This window comes from Rhinoraja longicauda, chromosome 2 (assembly GCF_053455715.1).
Source record: "Rhinoraja longicauda isolate Sanriku21f chromosome 2, sRhiLon1.1, whole genome shotgun sequence".
In the NCBI taxonomy this organism is placed as follows: Eukaryota; Metazoa; Chordata; class Chondrichthyes; order Rajiformes; family Arhynchobatidae; genus Rhinoraja; species Rhinoraja longicauda.
Window position 1 is genome coordinate 88,174,703 of NC_135954.1, and position 20,320 is coordinate 88,195,022.

At 40.3% G+C, this 20,320-nt stretch overlaps 1 protein-coding gene across 1 annotated transcript in view; it reads right to left on the minus strand.

The window, feature by feature from the left end:
• gabbr2 (gamma-aminobutyric acid (GABA) B receptor, 2) overlaps positions 1 to 20,320 on the minus strand; it is a 694,367-nt gene that overhangs the window by 143,684 nt on the left and 530,363 nt on the right. Inside the window, exons 10-12 of the mRNA XM_078422928.1 lie at positions 18,096 to 18,176; positions 16,386 to 16,536; positions 10,549 to 10,681 (exon numbers count right to left, since the gene is read on the minus strand). Of these exons, the coding sequence (XP_078279054.1) occupies positions 10,549 to 10,681; positions 16,386 to 16,536; positions 18,096 to 18,176 (365 nt within the window). The remainder of the gene's footprint in view (positions 1 to 10,548; positions 10,682 to 16,385; positions 16,537 to 18,095; positions 18,177 to 20,320) is intronic.

A 20,320-nucleotide genomic window follows, 5' to 3' on the forward strand; every position in this document is an offset into this window, starting at 1 on the left:
CACATTAATATCTAATCATTTAAATTCAGAATCATTATTTCCTCATTACTTTTTCAATAATCAATGTGTTCAGCGCATTTGGGTGAATCATTTTGTTAAATTGTGGAAATAGAATAGCTTTTCAGCTGTGACCTTGTCACATTCATTTGGAATCTCTGCTCAAACACGCTGACTACATAACACAGTGACATGATTTTAAACTATTGAATTCAGCAACAACAAAAATGTGAAGAGCGGAAAATCAAGAAAAGTTAAAATAAATCTAATCTAACATTAAAACTGATAATCAGGAAAGGTTAGCACACAATCATACTGAGACAACCTATTTGACATTCTTGTGAACGTTCTGCACAAAGTTCTTCACAAATATCTGACCCCATCATTTGACATGATGAAAAAAATTGTAGTGTGTATCATCAACTGTTAAACAGAGAATGTTTCTGAAATGTGAGGCACTTTTCACAGATAATCTATGATGTCAGAGTTGTGAGGGCAAACAAATAGCATAGAAAAATAATATTATATTATATAAAAATATATTTTCTTGTTTCTTTTTTGCTCCCCACCCCCATTACAATCAGTCTGGAGAAGGGTCTTGACCCCAAAATGTGACTGATCCATGTTCCCCAGAGATGCTGCCCGACCTGCTGCCTCCTGCACTTTATGTCCTTTGTTTCAAGATAGGTGAAATATTAGGAATGTGCTGATGATCTGTACTATGCTTTCAAAGAAATTGTGACAAAACTAGAGTTTGGTGATTTTTATTACCACTAAAAAAGAAGTACTGGGAAGTTTACACATCTGTGAGTGTACTTGTATGCTTGGGGAAGATGCTGGAGTCAGTGGGGAAGATGCTGGAGTCAATTATAAAAGACAAAATTGCTGAGCATTTGGATCGCAGTAACAGGATCATTCCGAGTCAGCATGGATTTACGATGGAGAAATCAAGCTTGACAAATCTACTGGAATTTTTTGAGGATGTAACTAGGAAAATTGACAGGGGAGAGTCAGTGGATGTGGTGTACCTCGACTTTCAGAAAGCCTTCGACAAGGTCCCACATAGGAGATTAGTGGGCAAAATTAGAGCACATGGTATTGGGGGTAGGGTACTGACATGGATAGAAAATTGGTTGACAGACAGAAAGCAAAGAGTGGGGATAAATGGGTCCCTTTCGGAATGGGAGGCAGTGACCAGTGGGGTACCGCAAGGTTCGGTGCTGGAACCCCAGCTATTTACGATATACATTAATGACTTAGATGAAGGAATTAAAAGTACCATTAGCAAATTTGCAGATGATACTAAGCTGGGGGGTAGTGTGAATTGTGAGGAAGATGCAATAAGGCTGCAGGGTGACTTGGACAGGTTGTGTGAGTGGGCGGATACATGGCAGATGCAGTTTAATGTAGATAAGTGTGAGGTTATTCACTTTGGAAGTAAGAATAGAAAGGCAGATTATTATCTGAATGGTGTCAAGTTAGGAAGAGGGGATGTTCAACGAGATCTGGGTGTCCTAGTGCATCAATCACTGAAAGGAAGCATGCAGGTACAGCAGGCAGTGAAGAAAGCCAATGGAATGTTGGCCTTCATAACAAGAGGAGTTGAGTATAGGAGCAAAGAGGTCCTTCTACAGTTGTACCGGGCCCTGGTGAGACCGCACCTGGAGTACTGTGTGCAGTTTTGGTCTCCAAATTTGAGGAAGGATATTCTTGCTATTGAGGGCGTGCAGCGTAGGTTCACTAGGTTAATTCCCAGAATGGCGGGACTGTCGTATGTTGAAAGGCTGGAGCAATTAGGCTTGTATACACTGGAATTTAGAAGGATGAGGGGGGATCTTATTGAAACATTTAAGATAATTAGGGGATTGGACACATTAGAGGCAGGAAACATGTTCCCAATGTTGGGGGAGTCCAGAACAAGGGGCCACAGTTTAAGAATAAGGGGTAGGCCATTTAGAACGGAGATGAGGAAGAACTTTTTCAGTCAGAGAGTGGTGAAGGTGTGGAATTCTCTGCCTCAGAAGAGTGGAGGCCAGTTCATTGGATGCTTTCAAGAGAGAGCTGGATAGAGCTCTTAAGGATAGCGGAGTGAGGGGGTATGGGGAGAAGGCAGGAACGGGGTACTGATTGAGAGTGATCAGCCATGATCGCATTGAATGGCGGTGCTGGCTCGAAGGGCTGAATGGCCTACTCCTGCACCTATTGTCTATTGTCTATTGTCTATTGTATTGGTAGAGGGAAAAATAAATCAGCTAATAACCTCCATTGGCTCTGTTGCAGATCATGGAGCTGACACGAGATTGAAAAGAATTTCTGTGGACAGCCAAATTTGAGCATGGGCTTTCTCAGTCCTTTTCATTTGTAGGCAACTTCACATTCATCCACGTTATACTGCAACTAACATTTAACTCAATCTCTTTCAATATACTGAGAGGGGCCCCAACACATGTAACATTTGTGACTTATTTTCTGAGTGAAATATTTTATTGGTTCCGTTTTTATTTCCAGTTAGAAACATAGAAAATAGGTGCAGGAGGAGGCCATTTGGCCCTTCATTGTGATCATGGCTGATCATCAACAATCAGTAACCCGTGCCTGCCTTCTCCCCAGATCCCTTGATTCCACTGGCCCCTAGAGCTCTGTCTAACTCTCTTTTAAATTCATCCAGTGGCAGAGAATTCCACAAATTCACAACTCTCTGGGTGAAGTCAAGTTGTACTTTTTACATCATTATCTACGTGTTTGATTTTGTGGGATAGGTGCTTGCTTACAATAATGCTCCCTTACTGGCGGGTTTAGGATGAAGCTATACATTAGGAAGTGACATTGAGGGCAAAACAGTGGTAAGTTGCAACCTCACCAAATTTACCAGGTGAGAATAGAAACATGAAAAAATACAAAGCAAACCAAAGCGCTCATTTTGAAAAGTAACTTGTTACATCGCTAGTGGAAGTGATTTTAATTGCATCAAATCTGTTCTTTAATTTAAATCTGTCAGTTAGGTAAGAGGTGTAATTTAATGTGGATTACGGATAATCATTTTCAAAGTGAAGTCTGCAGCATAGCTTTGGGAAATATTTTTATATGCAATACATCCACGTTATTTTTAATCAGTTGAAAGGAAGTTTTAATGCCACTAAAATTACAGCAACTTATTATACACTAAACAAGGTCATTGAAGTTAAGTTGTACAAATAAACTTCAATGAAGGTAAACAAAAACTCCCAATTTAGAACAGTTTGATGCTCTTCAGTTTCTTTAATGACAGTTTATTAATGGGCCAAATCATGTAGCTGTGGCGGGGAGGGGAGGGGAGGGGAGGGGAGGGAAACGAAAAGAGAGAAGAGAGAAGAGATACAAGAAGAGAAGAGAATTCAGTCATTCACACTCAAGCCCTGAAGCTATCAGAAGCCACTTTAATCCTGGAATGGTTGAATGGAAGACGTCATTCTATTCTGTTGCTGGACCCCATGAGGAACCCAAAAGCATGTCACCATGATGCTTGATTCTATCGTCTTGCATGGTGTAGGACTGGAATTCCAATTCCTTTGAATGTGATCATTTGCCATTCAAGAGTAGGAGGAAAATATAATGTCGTCATAATTTTTCCTATTATTTAAATTATTTAAATTATTTCTTAGTGTTATAATGCATTTAAATTAATTTTGAATAATTTATGTTTACATATTTGAAGCATTCTGAATATTTCTTAGTTGTGTGAGCATCAGACATTCAAAAACTTTGTAATGAAAGGAATGGAGGATTATGGATTATGTGCAGGGAGATGAGGTTAGTATATCTTGCCATTTTGTTCTCGACGTAATGCTAAGACACTGTAGGCTGAAGGGCCTGTTCCAGTGCAATATTGTTCTATGTTCTATTATTTGACCACTTTGACAGAAAGGAAAGCTCTGCTCCCAGCAGTGCCTTCAGTCAAAGGCTGTCAGGGTGTTTTGCAGTTGAGGCCTCAAAAGTATGCTCTCTGAGGACTTGCTATAGCAGGTGCCTTGTTATTCAGCTCAATCAGTGCTCCTCAGTGTAGACAGATTAACTTGAATAGGCAAGAACTACTGACAAGTACACAAATCTACCAAAATCCAGCCAGTGTGATAGATATTTAATTGCTCATCTCTTGATGGCCCTCAGGATCAACGTCACAATTAGGGGTTCGAGTCAAGCAAAATCAAACCAAATGAAACTGGCAGCTAGCCTCACCTGAAGGGCAATGGTGGCCAGGTAACGATAAACAAACAACACTTTTTCAGTTATTTTTGTATGCATGATTACAAACAATCAGATTTATTCCACTCAATCCACAGTTTGTCATGTGGGGTTTCACTTCATGACCTCCGAATTACTCCTCCAGAATGCTCTGCTAGTTAGAAGTGCTAGAAACTCTGCTGATTTATTAAAGAATTAAATGCTAGTAAACCAGTCCATCCACCAGCAGGTGGATTTCCGACTTTGGGGAACTCAAAATACAGCAACTTCAGGGTTTAGAAGACCTTTCCTTTTTCCACTGTTGAATCTGAAAAATGGGAAGCAGCAAATTTTGTCTGAATTAAATACACCTCAGATCATCCTGAACTTGCTTTCAAACTCCTTCAACATTTTACCCTTCATAAGCCTTCAGCAGTTTTATTGAGGCTGATGCGTCATTTGCATAGAAACAATAAAGAAGTTGCTGAGGCTGAGTACACTGGGTAACATAATTACATTTAATAATAGATTTTATTTCCAATGTCACACCTGTGAATAAGGCACATATGGTTAGAGGGCATATTAATGGCCAATTTATTCATCTGTATTTATTATCAACTCTAAGCTACCTATACTGTTCACTGGTTCTGAGACATTAGTTAGAAGAGGTCCATGTTAATAAACGGTTACAAATGTAAATATGATAAAGTCCTGCAGGGAGTCGTACAAACCCTGACAAAGGCTGACAGCTGCCAAAATTAAAGAGATGCAACTTCTAAATGGGAAATAAATATCTCACACCATGCAGACATTGACATGTAAATATGATATATATAGTCTGGTGAAAAAGAAAATCCATTTAATTCAATTTCCAATTAAAGGCGATAAACGAGTTATCAGTTCCTTTCCCAATTGTGTTTAACTTCAGTTAATGTAGTTCAGTTTGTTTCTAATCTGGGTTTTGTTACAAAAACCTAAGCCATAGGTGTTTCCTCAGTTATGAAGTAACTCTAAAAAAACAGCAATATATGGTCTACGTGGTGAATTCATTTTTGAGCTAAAAATGAAGGAGGCTTTCTCAGGAGTTACAGGAGCAGGATGTGCCGGATAAGTCAGTGTTCACAGGGCTTCATTTCCCACTCTTCCTTTCCCCCAATCTCATGATGGGTCAATGTGATCCTGAGAGTTAGATTATTCCATTTCGAAAATATTCACTTTTCCTGGAAAGCTGAAGTTACTTTTTTACTTAAGAAAATTACAACACCACAATCAAATATGTACATCAATTATAACTGAACATCTAAGAACAAACACTCATCTAACACTGCCCTTGTTCTGTTCCTTGAAAGTAATACTCTGGTGGCATCACCCCCTGCAGGGCAATGGGTATGGATCGAGGAGTTCTCCACTAACTAGGGAGTTGTATGTGCAAGTAATGGTTTTGTACATTGGCAAGGCATACTGATGTTTGAGTGAAGGTCTGAAGACTAGCAGCAAACTCTTTGCCTTTCTAATGGAGACTGCAGATGCTGGAATCTTTAGCAAAAAATAAACTGCTGGAGGAAGCCAACTGGTCAGGTACTATCTGTGGAGGGAAAAGAACAGGCGGTGTTTTGGGTCAGACCCATCTTAAATTCCTCCAGCGGTTATTTGCTGGAGCCATCACAGTGCACCTCTCAGCTCCCCTCTGCAAATGCAGGCTGACTCAGCCAACATAGTCACACTCTGCATTCCAATCATCCTTGGGGATAATAAGTAATTTTAGCAGCATCTCAAATTGTCTGCAGCAGTCTTTCTTTCTCAATCTTCTCCAAACATCAAAGCACGTTTCAGGAGCCTCTGATCATTTTTCCACTTAATGTTACCAATCTACCCAAATCTTTCCTTGTTAATCTACATTCCCATGACATACCAGCATGCATTAACATTTGCACCTTTGTCACTCTCTGTTGCCATCTTCCTTGAACAATTTCAAGATAACTGAGATGAATGCTGGAAACTCGAGAGACTGCAGATGCTGAAATCTTGAGCAATAAAAATAACATCCTGAAGGAACTCAGTCAGCCAGCTAGCAACTATGAAGCGAAGTTGACAGTCCTTCTCTCTCCACAGATGCTGCTTGGCCTGCTGAGTTCCTCCAGCGCTCTGTGTTTTTCTGAGATGAAAGCTGTTTAATCCTTTGGTTTGACATTGGGTCATCCATATTTCTGAGTGACAGAAATTAAGTGGGTAAAGCAAGTGTCTGATGAAATACAAGTTCACTCTTCAATGAATTTAAAGCTTTGTCTCACAGGAGTCCAAAGAGTCCAGCAATTTTGTCCATTTTAATATTGAACATGTTAAAATCTACATTGCAGTTAATTGGAAAGATAGGAGGGCACAATTGCTTAACAGCATCTGGAAAATCATAATTTATCTGGTGTAAAACTAAAATACTAGAAGGACACAACAAGTCAGGTATCATATGTGGAGGGAATGGATGGGCGATGTTTCGAGTCAGAACCCTTCTTTAGACATCTGGCTGGAACTGAATCTGATCAGCTTTGCATGCATGATACATCACTTCCAAACGTCCTACTAACCCAGAGATACTGCATAAGGTAGCAAACATGGTAATAACAATTTGCACCATAAGGGTACATCATCTGTAAATAAATCTCTTATGATGATATCTATTATCTTCACTTTGAGCTTTGCCGCATTAAACATGCCTCCTTCACATCTGGTGCTGAGATAGCCACTATTTCAAACATCATAGAATGCTTGTTTTAAAAGAAATGAGAAGTAATTGTTAAAGATGACAGAGTTAGTACACAACTTTGCTTCGTTCGATTGTTGTCATAAAATGATTCAGATTCTTTTTATTATACATTACAGTTTAGTTTAGTTTTTAGTTTAGAGATATAGCGGGGAAACAGGCGCTTTGGCCCACTGAGTCCGTACCGACCAGCGATCCCCGCACATTAACACTATCCTAGACACACGAAGGACAACTTTTACATTTATACCAAGCCAATTAACCTACAAACCTGTATGTCTTTGGAGTGTGGCAGGAGGTTAAACCAGGAATGTCAGTGTTGCAGTTGAACAAAGGGGACTATGAAGGCATGAGAGAGGAGCTGGCCAAGGTCGAATGGAAAAGGATCCTAGCAGGAATGACGGTGGAACAGCAATGGCAGGAATTTCTGGGCATAATCTGGAAGACGCAGGATCATTTCATTGCAAAGAGAAAGAAAGATTCTAAGGGGAGTAGGAGGCAACCGTGGCTGACAAGGGAAGTTAGAGATGGAATAAAACTAATAGCAAAAATGTATAAAATAGCAAAGAGTAGCGGGAAACCAGAGGAATGGGCAATGTTCAAAGGACAACAGAAGGTAACAAAAAGGGCAACACGGGCTGAAAAAATGAGGTACGAAGCGAAGCTGGCCAAGAATATAAAGAAGGATAGTAAAAGCTTCTTTAGGTATGTTAAGAGAAAAAGATTAGTAAATACAAATGTGGGTCCCTTGAAGGCAGAAACGGGTGAAATTATTATGGGTAACAAGGAAATGGTGGAAGAGTTGAACAAGTACTTCGGATCTGTCTTCACTAAGGAAGACACAAACAATCTCCCAGATGTACTGGAGGACAGAGGATCTAGGGAGACAGAGGAACTGATAGAAATTTGCATTAGGCGAGAAATAGTATTGGATATACTGATGGGACTGAAGGCTGATAAATCCCTAGGGCCTGATGGTCTCATCCCAGGGTGATCATTTTCCAATGTTCAACAGATTCAGGATCAGATTGGAGGGTAGTTAATGTTATCCCACTTTTCAAGAAAGGAGCGAGAGAGAAAAAGGGGAATTATAGACCGGTTATGCTGGAGTCAATTATTAAAGAGGTAATAACGGCGCATTTGGATAGCATTAAAAGGATTGGTCCAAGTCAGCATGGATTTATGAAGGGGAAATCCTGCTTGACTAATCTTCTGGAATTTTTTGAGGATGTGACAAGTAAAATGGATAGAGAATTGGTTGGCAGACAGGAAGCAAAGAGTAGGAATACTCTTTTGGTCTAATTTGAGGAAGGACGGTCCTTGCTATTGAGGCAGTGCAGCGTAGGTTCTCGAGGTTAATCGCTGGGATGGAAGGACTGTCATATGAAGAGAGATTGGAAAGACTGGGCTTGTATTCACTGGAGGTTAGAAGGATGAGAGGGGATCTTATAGAGACGTATAAAATTATAAAAGGACTGGACAAGCTAGATGCAGGAAAAATATTTCTAATGTTGGGGGAGTCCAGAACCAGGGACCACAGTCTAAGAATAAAAGGGAGGCCATTTAAAACTGAGGTGAGAAGAAACTTTTTCACTCAGAGAGTTGTGAATTTGTGGAATTCTCTGCTAAAAAGGCAGAAAAGGCCAATTCACTGGATGAATTTACAAGAGAGTTAGATAAAGCGATAGGGGCTAGTGGAATTGAGGGATATTGGGAGAAGGAAGGCACAGGTTACTGATTGTTGATGATCAGCCATGATCACAATGAATGGTGGTACTGGCTTAAAGGGCCAAATGGCCTCCTCCTGCACCTATTTTCTATGTTTCAATGTTTCTATGAAACCAAATATCTTAGAGAAAACCCACACAGGTCATGGGAAGAACGTACAAACTACGTACAGATGAGCACCCATATTAAGGATCACACCAGGGTCACTGGCGCTGTAAGGCAGCAACTCTACCGCTGCACCATCATGCCTTTGTAACATTCTCCAAATGTATCACAATGTCCAGGAGTTTGATGTATAATTAAACTGTGGAATACAAACTGACTTTGTCTGAAAAAAGTGACAAAGTCTGTAGAAGAGTCCCAACTTGAAATGTCACCTAACCACATTCTCCAGAGATGCTGCCCAACCCACTGAGTTACTCCAGCACTTTGTTTCCTGATTGTGTTGGGAAGAAGGGATGTGGATGGGGTGTGGATGTGCCTCTTCTCTCACAGAAGAAGTAATGTACAAAAAAAGACACCAGAGACTGCTGATACTGGAATGCTGCTTCCCTCTCCCTCTTCTACTTCCATCTTGCCTTCACCTGCCTTACTTATCAGATTCTAGTATTGTTAGGTTTTGTGTTTCTACTTATCATGTTCAAGCTGCTGTCACCAGCTTCACCCTCCACCTCCCAAATGCCTCCATCTACTTTTTTGGGGTCTGTTTCCACTAATTATCCAGCTGTAAACAAAATGCTGGATGAACTCAACATGTCAGGCAGCATCTGTGGAGGGAATGGAAGGGCCAGGATGCAATTGCTTCTGCATGGATCTTTAGCACTCGGCCTGGGACGTCATCTGGGCTGGACACTTTGTGGATTCACCCGCTTGAAGGATGCTCTGATGTTGGCTTCAGAGACTGAGATCACAGGGTTGTCAGGGCTACGGGGGATGGAGTATGTGGGTCAATGGTCACCTTTTCAAAGCGTTCACAAAAGCATTTAGCTCATCCATCAGTGCTGTGTCACTTGCTCTGTCTACACCCAACTCTTGCCTCAGAAATTACCTGGATCTGCTTCAATTTGGCTCTTGCCACAACAGGTCAACAACAGATGCTATTTCACTAGCTCTCCACTCTGCTCTCGTCCATTTGGACAACAGAAACACACATGTCAGGCTGCTCTTCATAGACTACAGCTCAGTGTTCACAAAATCATCCCCTCCAGACTCATTACCAAAATATCAACAAAACACGTGCAGCAGAAATTTGCCCTGAACTGTTTACAGTGTTCAGACAAAAATCTCAATTTGCTACAAATTCTTTTTTCACAGAAAAGATGGAAAGAAATCCCAGTGCACTGATTTTTTACAAGAATGTTGCGGATTTACTACAAATTCACAACATGATAAATTGAATCTCTTCTGACAAGCAGACTTTAAACAGGCTTGCATTTACATCTGAAGAATTTGACAAATATTTTGCCATTCATAAAACCATGAAAACCTTATTGTGCGTGATTTAGCCACATGATGAGGATGAGATTTTGCTTTTCTTTCAAGAAATCCGAAACCAATCACGGAATTTTATCAGGAAGAAAGTGCCCTTTAAATCCCATAATGCTGAGATGCATTAAACTCACAAATCAACCTGTCACTTTCAATTGACCAGAATGCCTGCAGCTTTATTCGCTTGTTAAATGTCCTGTAAGACTCTACCCAAGAGTATTAGTGCAAAGAATGCAGCAGCTTAAAGATAATCGTCTTCCCAGTACAACTGAAGGAGAGGAATTATTGTGGCCTTGCTACGTACATAGTGAAGCAAAAATAACAAAAAAAATACTGTTGTCCATAGAAATGCATATTAGTGCATGTGCAGGACTTACTGTGCATAGAGTCTCAAATGTATTGGGCATCACAAACGATCCATCAAGGCCAAAAAGGAAGATGGATGCATAAGAGAGCATTCCCCCAAGGATAATAAGGTTGTTCATGTAAGGGCTGGACATCTTTATCAACCTGAGAAAGAAACAGACATTTCGTAATTGTCAGTTCTTATAAAGCTATTCCTTAGTTTTTGGAAAAAAAATTGTCTTTGGTACACAAAAATCTCTGAATGATAACCAATATTTAACTATTTAAAACATATTCGTTAACAGGTTTGTATACAAGTATTTGAGATATGTTCTTCCAGCTTGCAATTTGAGAAACATAGCCAATAAATATAATCCTTAAAAGGACACAAAGTGCTGGAGTATCTCAGCGAGTCAGGAAGCATCTCTGGAGAACATCGATAGGTGATGTTTTGGGTCTTGTCCCAGAGATGCTGCCTAATCTGCTGAGTTAATCCAGCACGTTGTGTTCTTTTGTGTACACCAGCATCTGCAGTTCATTGTTTCTACAAATATAATCCATGGACCATCTCACAACAATCTGGAAAACAAATCTTTTTGACAGATAAAGTAAATTAGTTGTAAACTAATTGCCCAGCAGGAACTCTTGGGAACAAAATGGCACTTCTAAATATTATTATTGTGTCTTGGAGATAATGACAGAAAAAGCCACCTATTATTAATATTGAAACATAGAAAATAGGTGCAGGAGGAGACTATTCGGCCCTTTGAGCCAGAACCCCCATTCATTGTGATCGTGGCTGATCATCCACAATCAGTAACCTGTGCCTGCCTTCTCCCCATATCCCTTGATTCCGCTAGCCCCAAAAGCTCTATCTAACTCTCTTTTAAATTAATTCAGTGAATTGCCCTCCACTGCCTTCTGTGGCAGAGAATTCCACAAATTCACAACTCTGGGTGAAAAAGTTTTTTCTCATCTGTTTTAAATGGCCTCCCCTTTATTCTGAAACTGTGGCCTCTGGTTCTGGACTCCCCCAACATTGGGAACATTTTTACTGCATCTAGCTTATCCAGTCCTTTTATATGTTTCTATAAGATCTCCTCGCATCCTTTTAAATTCCAGTGAATGCAAGCCCAGTCTTTCCAATCCTCCCTCATGTGACCATATGACCATCATTGTTTGGGAACCCCAACTAAATGATAAACAAAAGCTCATGAATCTTGAAAACTCTTCATGTGTTTGGATATCCCAAAGCATTCTGCGTCAAATAAATTCTACAGATCGCTCCACTGCTCAACTCCACAGGTGTGAAAGACACCTCATGATCTAGGCTAGTTTTTTTGAATTTCTAATCCTGAGTTTATTAAAAATCATATTTTAAGAAAACTTTTCTGGGACAAATGGACACAGAAATCTTTGGTGTGGGCAACCTAGATGATGTTTTGAGGATCTTTCAGTGGAGAAACACCCAAAATGTGTTGCTGTCAGTATGGACACACCCGTTTGGACTGTTGAAATAAGGAAACTAACCACCAACCTTCCCCCCATACTCACCATCCCCCCCACACACACCTACCCACCACCCCATGATCATGCACACATGGCATAAAACGTGTCAAATATTGTCGTAACAGACTTTCATATGGATTTAGGGGTTGACGCACATGGATTGCAACGATGTAGTAGTCAGTTAACAGCTTAATCATCAGAGCCATTCTAAAATTAAACTTTATATCTGGAATGTCGAACTATGTAAGTCCTTGACTAGACCTTATGAAGAATACAAAGAGTTCTGGGCAGGTTTTGGAAAGAGTGCAATTCTGTTTAATAAGAACATTACTAAAGCAGCAAGTTTAAATTTATGGAGAGAGCTGTCAGTATTTAGGATTCCATTCAGTGTAACATTTGGAGATAACTTGATTGTAGCTTTTAGATTTTGAAAAGAGTCAAAAAGACCCATACTTCCAGCAGTCTGGGACAAAATCTTTCAACCACCAGGTTTGCAAATATAATTCAGCTCAATCGCCATCAATAGAAATGTCACTACCGCCAAATGTAACAAATGGTTTCTCTTTAACCATGGAATGCTGCATAATACAATTTTAAATTGCTAAGTTATTTCCAGATAATGTACAAAGTGATTGATGCAGGGTGTTTTAGAAATCTCATTGAAAGACAGAATAAGGAAACTGATGAAAAGTAGGATAACAAAGGAAGCCTCCTGCCAATTTCTTACATATTCATCATTAAGATTACAAAACCGTACAGCCCCGAAGGAGAGCACTCAGTTCTTTGTATCCACAGAACTCTCTGAAAGAACTATTCATGTTTCCAGAATGTGGGTACTTCTGACATGCCTGTATTTATTGATCATCCTAACTTGTCTGGGAAACTGATTGCTGCTTTCACCTTGGACTATTGCACTTAACTAGATTGATTGAAGAGTGACTTGCTGGCAAGAGATTTGAGGAGAAATTAAGAGTCTCCACAGTAGTGCTGTGGCTGGATCACACACAAACCAGTGTGGGTAAAGTCAACAAGTTTCCTTTTCCAAAGAACAAGAATAAACTGGTTATCAATTCAGAATATCAACACAGACTCAGAATATCAGCAACACTATAGTGGTAACTCTCTAAATACAAACCTGTTGGATAAGATGAAACATTTTATATTTTTATATTTCAATATATGTAATGACAAAGGTTTAAATTGAAGGGGTAAAAGATGTAATCGGATAACCTTTTCATTCAAAGGGAGGTGGGTATATAGAACAAGTTGCGAGAGGAGGTAGTTGAGGCAGGGACTATCCCAACATTTAAGAAACAGTTAGATAGGTACATGGATAGGACAGGTTTGGAGAGATATGGACCAAACGCAGGCAGGTGGGACTCGTGTTGCTGGGACATGTTGGCCGGTGTGGACAAGTTAGGCCGAAGGGCCTGTTTCCACACTGTATCATTCTATGACTCTATGACTAATGTAGAGATACTCCAAAATGGTTAAATTTAACCTTCTTTACTGACCCATTAAGTCTTTAAAGTGTTGCATGCCCAATAAAGTTTGATATCCTTTAAGTATGTGATCATGGAGGAAATTGTATCTCAGCTCAGAGTGTGAAAATGATGACGAGACTGCATCATAATTTCAATTATTATTATCTGCTCCTTATTTGGACAGGAACTTCTGTTCAGCAGGTAGATCCTGAGCAGGATTATGTGCAGAAATAGCCGAGTCAAAAATAAATAAGGCAAGCATCAAGTATTTTAAGAATATTATTTTCTATTGGGCTGCGTCTTAGTGAATGACAGCTGATAGTCCAGAATGGCCTGACAGCAAGCAGACATTTGCACCTCAAGAAATCTCAAACGTCCATGCAAACATGATCACAGCGGTCCAAGACTTCCTGAAGATCGGAACCTGTCGCATTCAACTGCTTGGTATCCTCTAGCCACAGAGATAATCCAGGAAATAAAGATGTGGAGTCTTTGGAGAATGTGCAGAAGGGGTTTACCAGAATGCTGCCTTCATTAGAGGGTATTACCTATAAAGAGAGGTTGGCCAAACTTGGATTGTTTTCCTTGCTGCATAGGAGCTTGAGTGGTGATATCATAGAGATGTATAAAATCACGAGTGGAATAGATAGAGTGAATGCACAGTATTTTACCTAGGGTAGGGAGCATAATGAACTAGAGGGCTTAAGTTTAAGATGAGAGGGGAAAGATTTAATAAGAACCTGAGGGGTAACTTTTTCAGACCAAGGGTGGTGGGTATATGGAATGAGCTGCCAGAGAAGTTAGTTTAGGCAGGAACTAAAACAGAAAATCAAATACATTTGGACAGGCATATAGATAGGAAAGGTTTAGAGGGAAATGGGCCAAATGCAGGCAAATGGGACTAGCTTAGATGGAGCATCTTGGTCAGCAAGGAGTAGTCGGGCTGAGGGCCTGTTTCCATGCTGTATGACTCCATGACCATTGTGTTGTTTCACTCCCTTTGGACCACCGTGTCATCACCGACCAGCGATCCCCGAACATTAACACTATCCTAGACACACTAGGGACAATTTACAATTATACCAAGCCAATTAACCTACAATCCTATACGTCTTTGGAGTGTGGTAGGAAACAAGATCTCGGAGAAAACCTACGCAGTCATGGGGAGAGTGTACAAACTCCGTACAGACAGCCCCCATAGTAGGGATTGAACCCGGTCTCTAGTGCTGTAAGCGTTGTACGGCATTAACTCTACCGCTGCGCCACCGCGCCGCTCCAAAGACGATAGCTAATTCTTCTGCAGGAAGACCATCTGGCATAATTTTCGTGCATAGCACTTGGTAACAACAAACTTATTTCCATTGGCAAATGTGTGGATTAGGAGCCGAACAAAACTAACCTCAGTATATAAGAAATCTATATACTAAAACTCTTGTTTGTTTGTTTGTTTGTTCCTGAACTACAGCCAAAACAGTACACGATAGCACGACAATGTTAGGCCCACCTTACTCACCGACGTCCCTTTGGTGCTAATGGAAGAGGTTTCATTGAAATCGGTGTTATATTTTAAAATATATTTTTATATTTTATATGTGAATATATTCATATTTAAAAGTTTAAATCTATCTCCTAGGGAGGGAGGGGGGGGAGGGAAGGGGAAGGATAAGGGGGGTTGAGGAGGATGGAGTGGGGAAGGGGGGAGGGGAGGGGAGGGGGTGGAGGGAGGGAGAGGGGAGGGGAGGGGGTGGAGGGAGGGGGAGGGGAGGGGAGGGGGTGGAGGGAGGGGGAGGGGAGGGGAGGAGGATGGGAGGGGGGAAGAGGGAGTGAGGGGGAATGAGGGGGAGGGGGGAGGATGGATGGGGAAAGGGGAAGGGGGGAGGAGAGGGTGCTGCACCAATGCAGGAAAGGTTTGGGCCCAACGGGTCCACTTGGTCTATTGTTATTAAAATGTAAAACCTTACATGAATATCCAAACTGAAATCTTCAATTCCTATGATGAGAACAAATCATCTCAGCCACGTTTGGAGTGTTAAGATGTTATCTGAACCCCTTAGTGTGATTAAAATCTGGTCATTTCTCTATATATTTTTTTACTGAGAAAGGGTTGCAACCCCAAACGTCATCGAAGCATTTCCTCCACTGTTGCTGCTTTAACTACTGACTCATGGAGTCATAGTCATACAGTGCAGAAACAGGCCCATCGGCCCAACTTGTCCACTCGGCCAACATGTGCCAGCTACACTAGTCCCACCTGCCTGCGTTTGGTCCATATCCCTCCAAACATGTCCTATCCATGTACCTGCCTAACTGGTTCTTAAATGTTGGGATAGTCCCTGCCTCAACTACCTCCTCTGGCAGCTTGTTCCATACACCCACCACCCTTTGTGCAAAAAGGTCACCCCTCAGATTCCTATTAAATCTTTTCCCCTTCACCTTAAACCTATGTCCTCTGTTCCTCGGTTCACCTACTTTGGGCAAGAGACTCTGTGCATCTACCCGATCTATTTCTCTCACGATGTTATATACCTCTATAAGATCACCCCATCCTCCGGCACTCCAGGGAATAGAGTCCCAGCCTACTCAACCTTTCCCTATAGCTCAGACCCTCTAGTCCTGGCAACATCCTTGTAAACCTTCTCTGTACCCATTCCAGCTTGAACACCATCTTTCCTATAACATGGTGCCCAGAACTAAACGCTATACTCTAAATGAAGTCTCACCAATGACTTGTACAACTGCAACATGACCTCCCAACTTCTATACTCAAGTTCCTCCTGCACTTATGTTTTGCTTCAGATTCCAGCATCCGAGGTTCCTTTCTATTTTTCTTCATATGGATTGAGCTTTTAAATCAATAGCCAAAAACAAGAACTTACTTCTGATTTCGATTTTTGATGTTGAAGAAGAGGAAAGCACCGGACATGAACATTCCTAAAATGGTCAAAGCAGAAAGAATGCTGTAGAGTGGCAGGGAAATCTTGCGCAGTTGTGGCTGGATAATGGTCCTATCCTTTGGAGGTTCAACACCTGAAAGCAGGAACAGAAGCTTCCACTCAAGTTGATGTACTGTTATATCTACTAAAACACTTAGGATGGATCCATCAAAATCATCATAGAAAATAAGATCTGCAGTATTAGAAGCGAAATATGTGTTAGCCTGCCAGCCTTATAAATCACACAGCCTGAATCAGCATCAAAAAGTTCAAGTTAACTTGTTCTATTCACCACCATAGTGACAAAGTGTGAGCCAAGAATTAATTACTCAACTCTGTTCAAAAGTTTTACAATTTAGTCCCCTCAAGAACAAACAAACAGCATGGAGATGAGAAAATGACCCTTATTTATCTCCACTTGTCAGGCACTGCTCTTGACGGCACTCCACTGAACAATAATTTTCTCATAATGTGAGACGCACTTATTGGATTAACTTGGTTGTGGAAATGGTACTCGGATCCCAGTGGTGGCTGTGGGCCAGAATGTTGGCTCTCGGCAGGCATTAAGGGCAGCTAACTGTGCCATTGACGCATCTTCAGGCACAAAGGCCCACTTCAGAAACGATCAGTTTAAAGTAAATAAGAGGGCGGCATGGTGGCACAGCGGTAGAGTTGCTGCCTTACAGCGCTTGCAGCGCCGGGGACCCGGGTTCGATCAAGACAATGGGTGCTGTCTGTACAGTGTTTGTATGTTCTTCCCATGACCTATGTGGGTTTTCTCCGAGATCTTCAGTTTCTTCCCACACTCCAAAGACGTACAGGTACGTAGATAAATTGGCTTGGTAAATGCAAAAATTCTCCCTAGTGTGTGGAGGGTAGTGTTAATATGCGCGGATCACTGGTCGACGCGGACACAGTGGGCCGAAGGGCCTGTTTCCGCGCTGTATCTCTAAACTAAAAAAATATATCATGGCATTATGATTTTTCTCTTACAATGACCCCAGAGTATAAGAAATTGATTGGATAAAGGAAATACAGTGAATGCCACATTAATGAAATTTTAGAAGAATTTCCAGAGAGTATATCACAGAGATGTGCTAAAATAAAATGTATTATATGGTAGGAGGAAATATAGCCAAATGGAACGCAAGTTTGTTATGACTAGAAACACTGAGGTTTGGACTAAGTTTAGGGCATATTCAATTAAAATTGTAAGTAGTGAGTCTTATAAGTAGTGAGCCTTATAAATACTTGACTTGACTTATATACTTGTATATACTTATACTTGACTTGATGTAACTTTCATTTTCTTTGCATTTTTTAAAATATACAGCATCTTAGGTGCAAATTTATTTTTTATTGGTTTTTATTGATATTGGTACTTATTGTATTGGTTCTTATGTTTGTGCGATTGTTTTTGAAAGATTTGCACTGTCGCACTGTTTCAGATGTAGCACCTTTAATTTTGTTGTACTGCTCGTACAATGACAATAAAGGCATTCTATTCTATTCTATTCTATAAATGCTTTTGGGGCACAACAGGACCATACAATCAGCAGACAAATGACAAACAAGTATAATTAAGAGTATTTTAATCAGGATAAGTGAAGAGAGATATAAACAATGTATTTATTACATATTAACATGTCTTACCTTGAAATCTCATTGTGTCATTAATTAGCTCCAGGGAGTCAGCTATAGCATTATATTCTCCAACTTTAACTTCCACTTTATCTGAGAAGAAAAAGGGAACGGTACATTCAAATATTTCCCAAAGACGACCACAGAAACATTGACAAGGATTGTACTGCCTTTTGTTTTGGCGGAGTAGAGGTAACTAATTTTGCTACCTCATTATGCATGGTGTTATGTTAGTGATTGTTTTGTGTTGAAGCAAACATTGGTGGAGGCTTGTTCTATTAGACAGGAAAACTCTGGACTAAACAGTCAAGTTGTGCTGAGTTCCGAGTCTGAATCCGTTCAGTTCCTCACTCACAACATTACCCAAATAACCCAAACACTATAAGACACAAAGTGCTGGATACGTAACGTTTTGGGTCAGGGTCCTTCTTCAGACTAATTCTAGTAAGGGGGGAAGAGGAGGAACTGGAAGAGTGGTGGGGTAGGCCAAAGTCTAACAAGTGATAGGTGGATACAGGTAAGAAATTGTCACCTGTCTATATACTCAGAGATGCTACCTGACCTGCAAAATTACTCCAGCACTTTGTATCTTTATTTCTAAACCAGCATTGCAGTTCCTTTCATCGACAACCCACACATTATAATTTTCTACCGAGCCACAATGAGCTGTCAGTAGAAGATGAGAGTATAAGTCCTGAAAGATGTTAAAGATTAATAACAAAAATACTGGTTCTCTGTGCTAGTTCAATAAACTTGTTTGAGATTACTTACATGAAAAATATCCAATCCGCCAAGTAAATATTTGGTTCTGCTTGATTGAAAATGCAAATGTCAAATACTAAATGAGGTAATTCGATTTTCAAACATTTGCAAAATAAAGTGTGGTCAGGAATAGCATTCATTTATTTATCATCTTATTAATATTCCCATTTATATCTCAAATGAAATTTTGTATTCTTTTCCAGATAGTTTCTTCCTTGTCCAATTTAGTTCTCATTAAATAACAGGTCTGCAAATGTCTCCTTGAGTGACATAGGACAAAACTGTTTTTGAAATTGTTCCTTAATGTCTCGGTGCAGTGAATTGTCTTCTAGATACATATTTATTAAGTTTATATGCACACATTTTATGAAAACATATTTCCGCTGCAGGTACACTGACAACCATGATTGAATGGACCTTGATACATCCAGTTCACAGGCAGCAGCTGTCAGCCCATGTTTCAGCTTGTTGCCTTGTTTTACTTCAGAAGAATTGATCTGTGCTTTAATCAGTTCAGAGATACCCATTCATTGGTTCAATAGTGAGAGGCGCCATGCAGATTCTCTGTAATACAAATGTCGAGCATGCATTGACCTCTGGTTTGTTACTGGTAGGAAAATATTAGGTCATTACTGATCCGTCAGTGAAGTGGGGACTAACAATGATGAAAGCTGAATAAACAACATTGACCGCAGTGTGCAAACAGTAGCACCATTGCTAACTCACATTTCATCAAAGCATCCTTTTTATGCCAAAACACAACACACTGATTTTTACTGATTTTATCTTTGTGGGCAATGAATAAATTGGAAACCTTTGCAACATGTACTTAGTAGGTGACACAATGAAACTCTTATGCTGGCAGCTTCCTTAAGTTGCGATACATCCAGTTCAGCATTTTCTGATGAAAAAGCAATGACCTGAAATGCCTGTTCGTGTCTCCTCTGAGGCTGTTTGACCTGCTAAGTGTTTTCACAATTTTCTATTAAAATATCTTTTACAACATTTGTTTTCTGGTGCCCTGCAAGGCATTGACCCAGACTAACAATCTGCAATGTTGTTATATGGGACAGCTGTCCCATGAGGCTAAAATAGAGCAAGATTCCTAGCCTTCTCATTTTGCGTTACCTCATAAGATTATCACAGGTATTGAACTGTTTTCTCATTTATTTCTAATTTTGCCTTTAACAAACCTTCTTATGTATTTTATCAATGTCATCTTGTCTTGATTAAAAACATTTTCCCTCCTATTTAACCATTAATTTCTTAATCGCAAATGTTGCCTAATTTCAAACACTTATCACACCTGCAGACATTTCTTGACGATTGCCTTGCCATAGCTGGAAGGTGTTCTGACTGACTTTAGTTCTGCTACAGTTATTTTGTGTTATGTACTGCTCAATGTTGCTCTAATGGCAATCTGTGTCTCTTTGACACTTAACTCTCCAGTGTTTAACTGCATCAAGGTTGTGGAA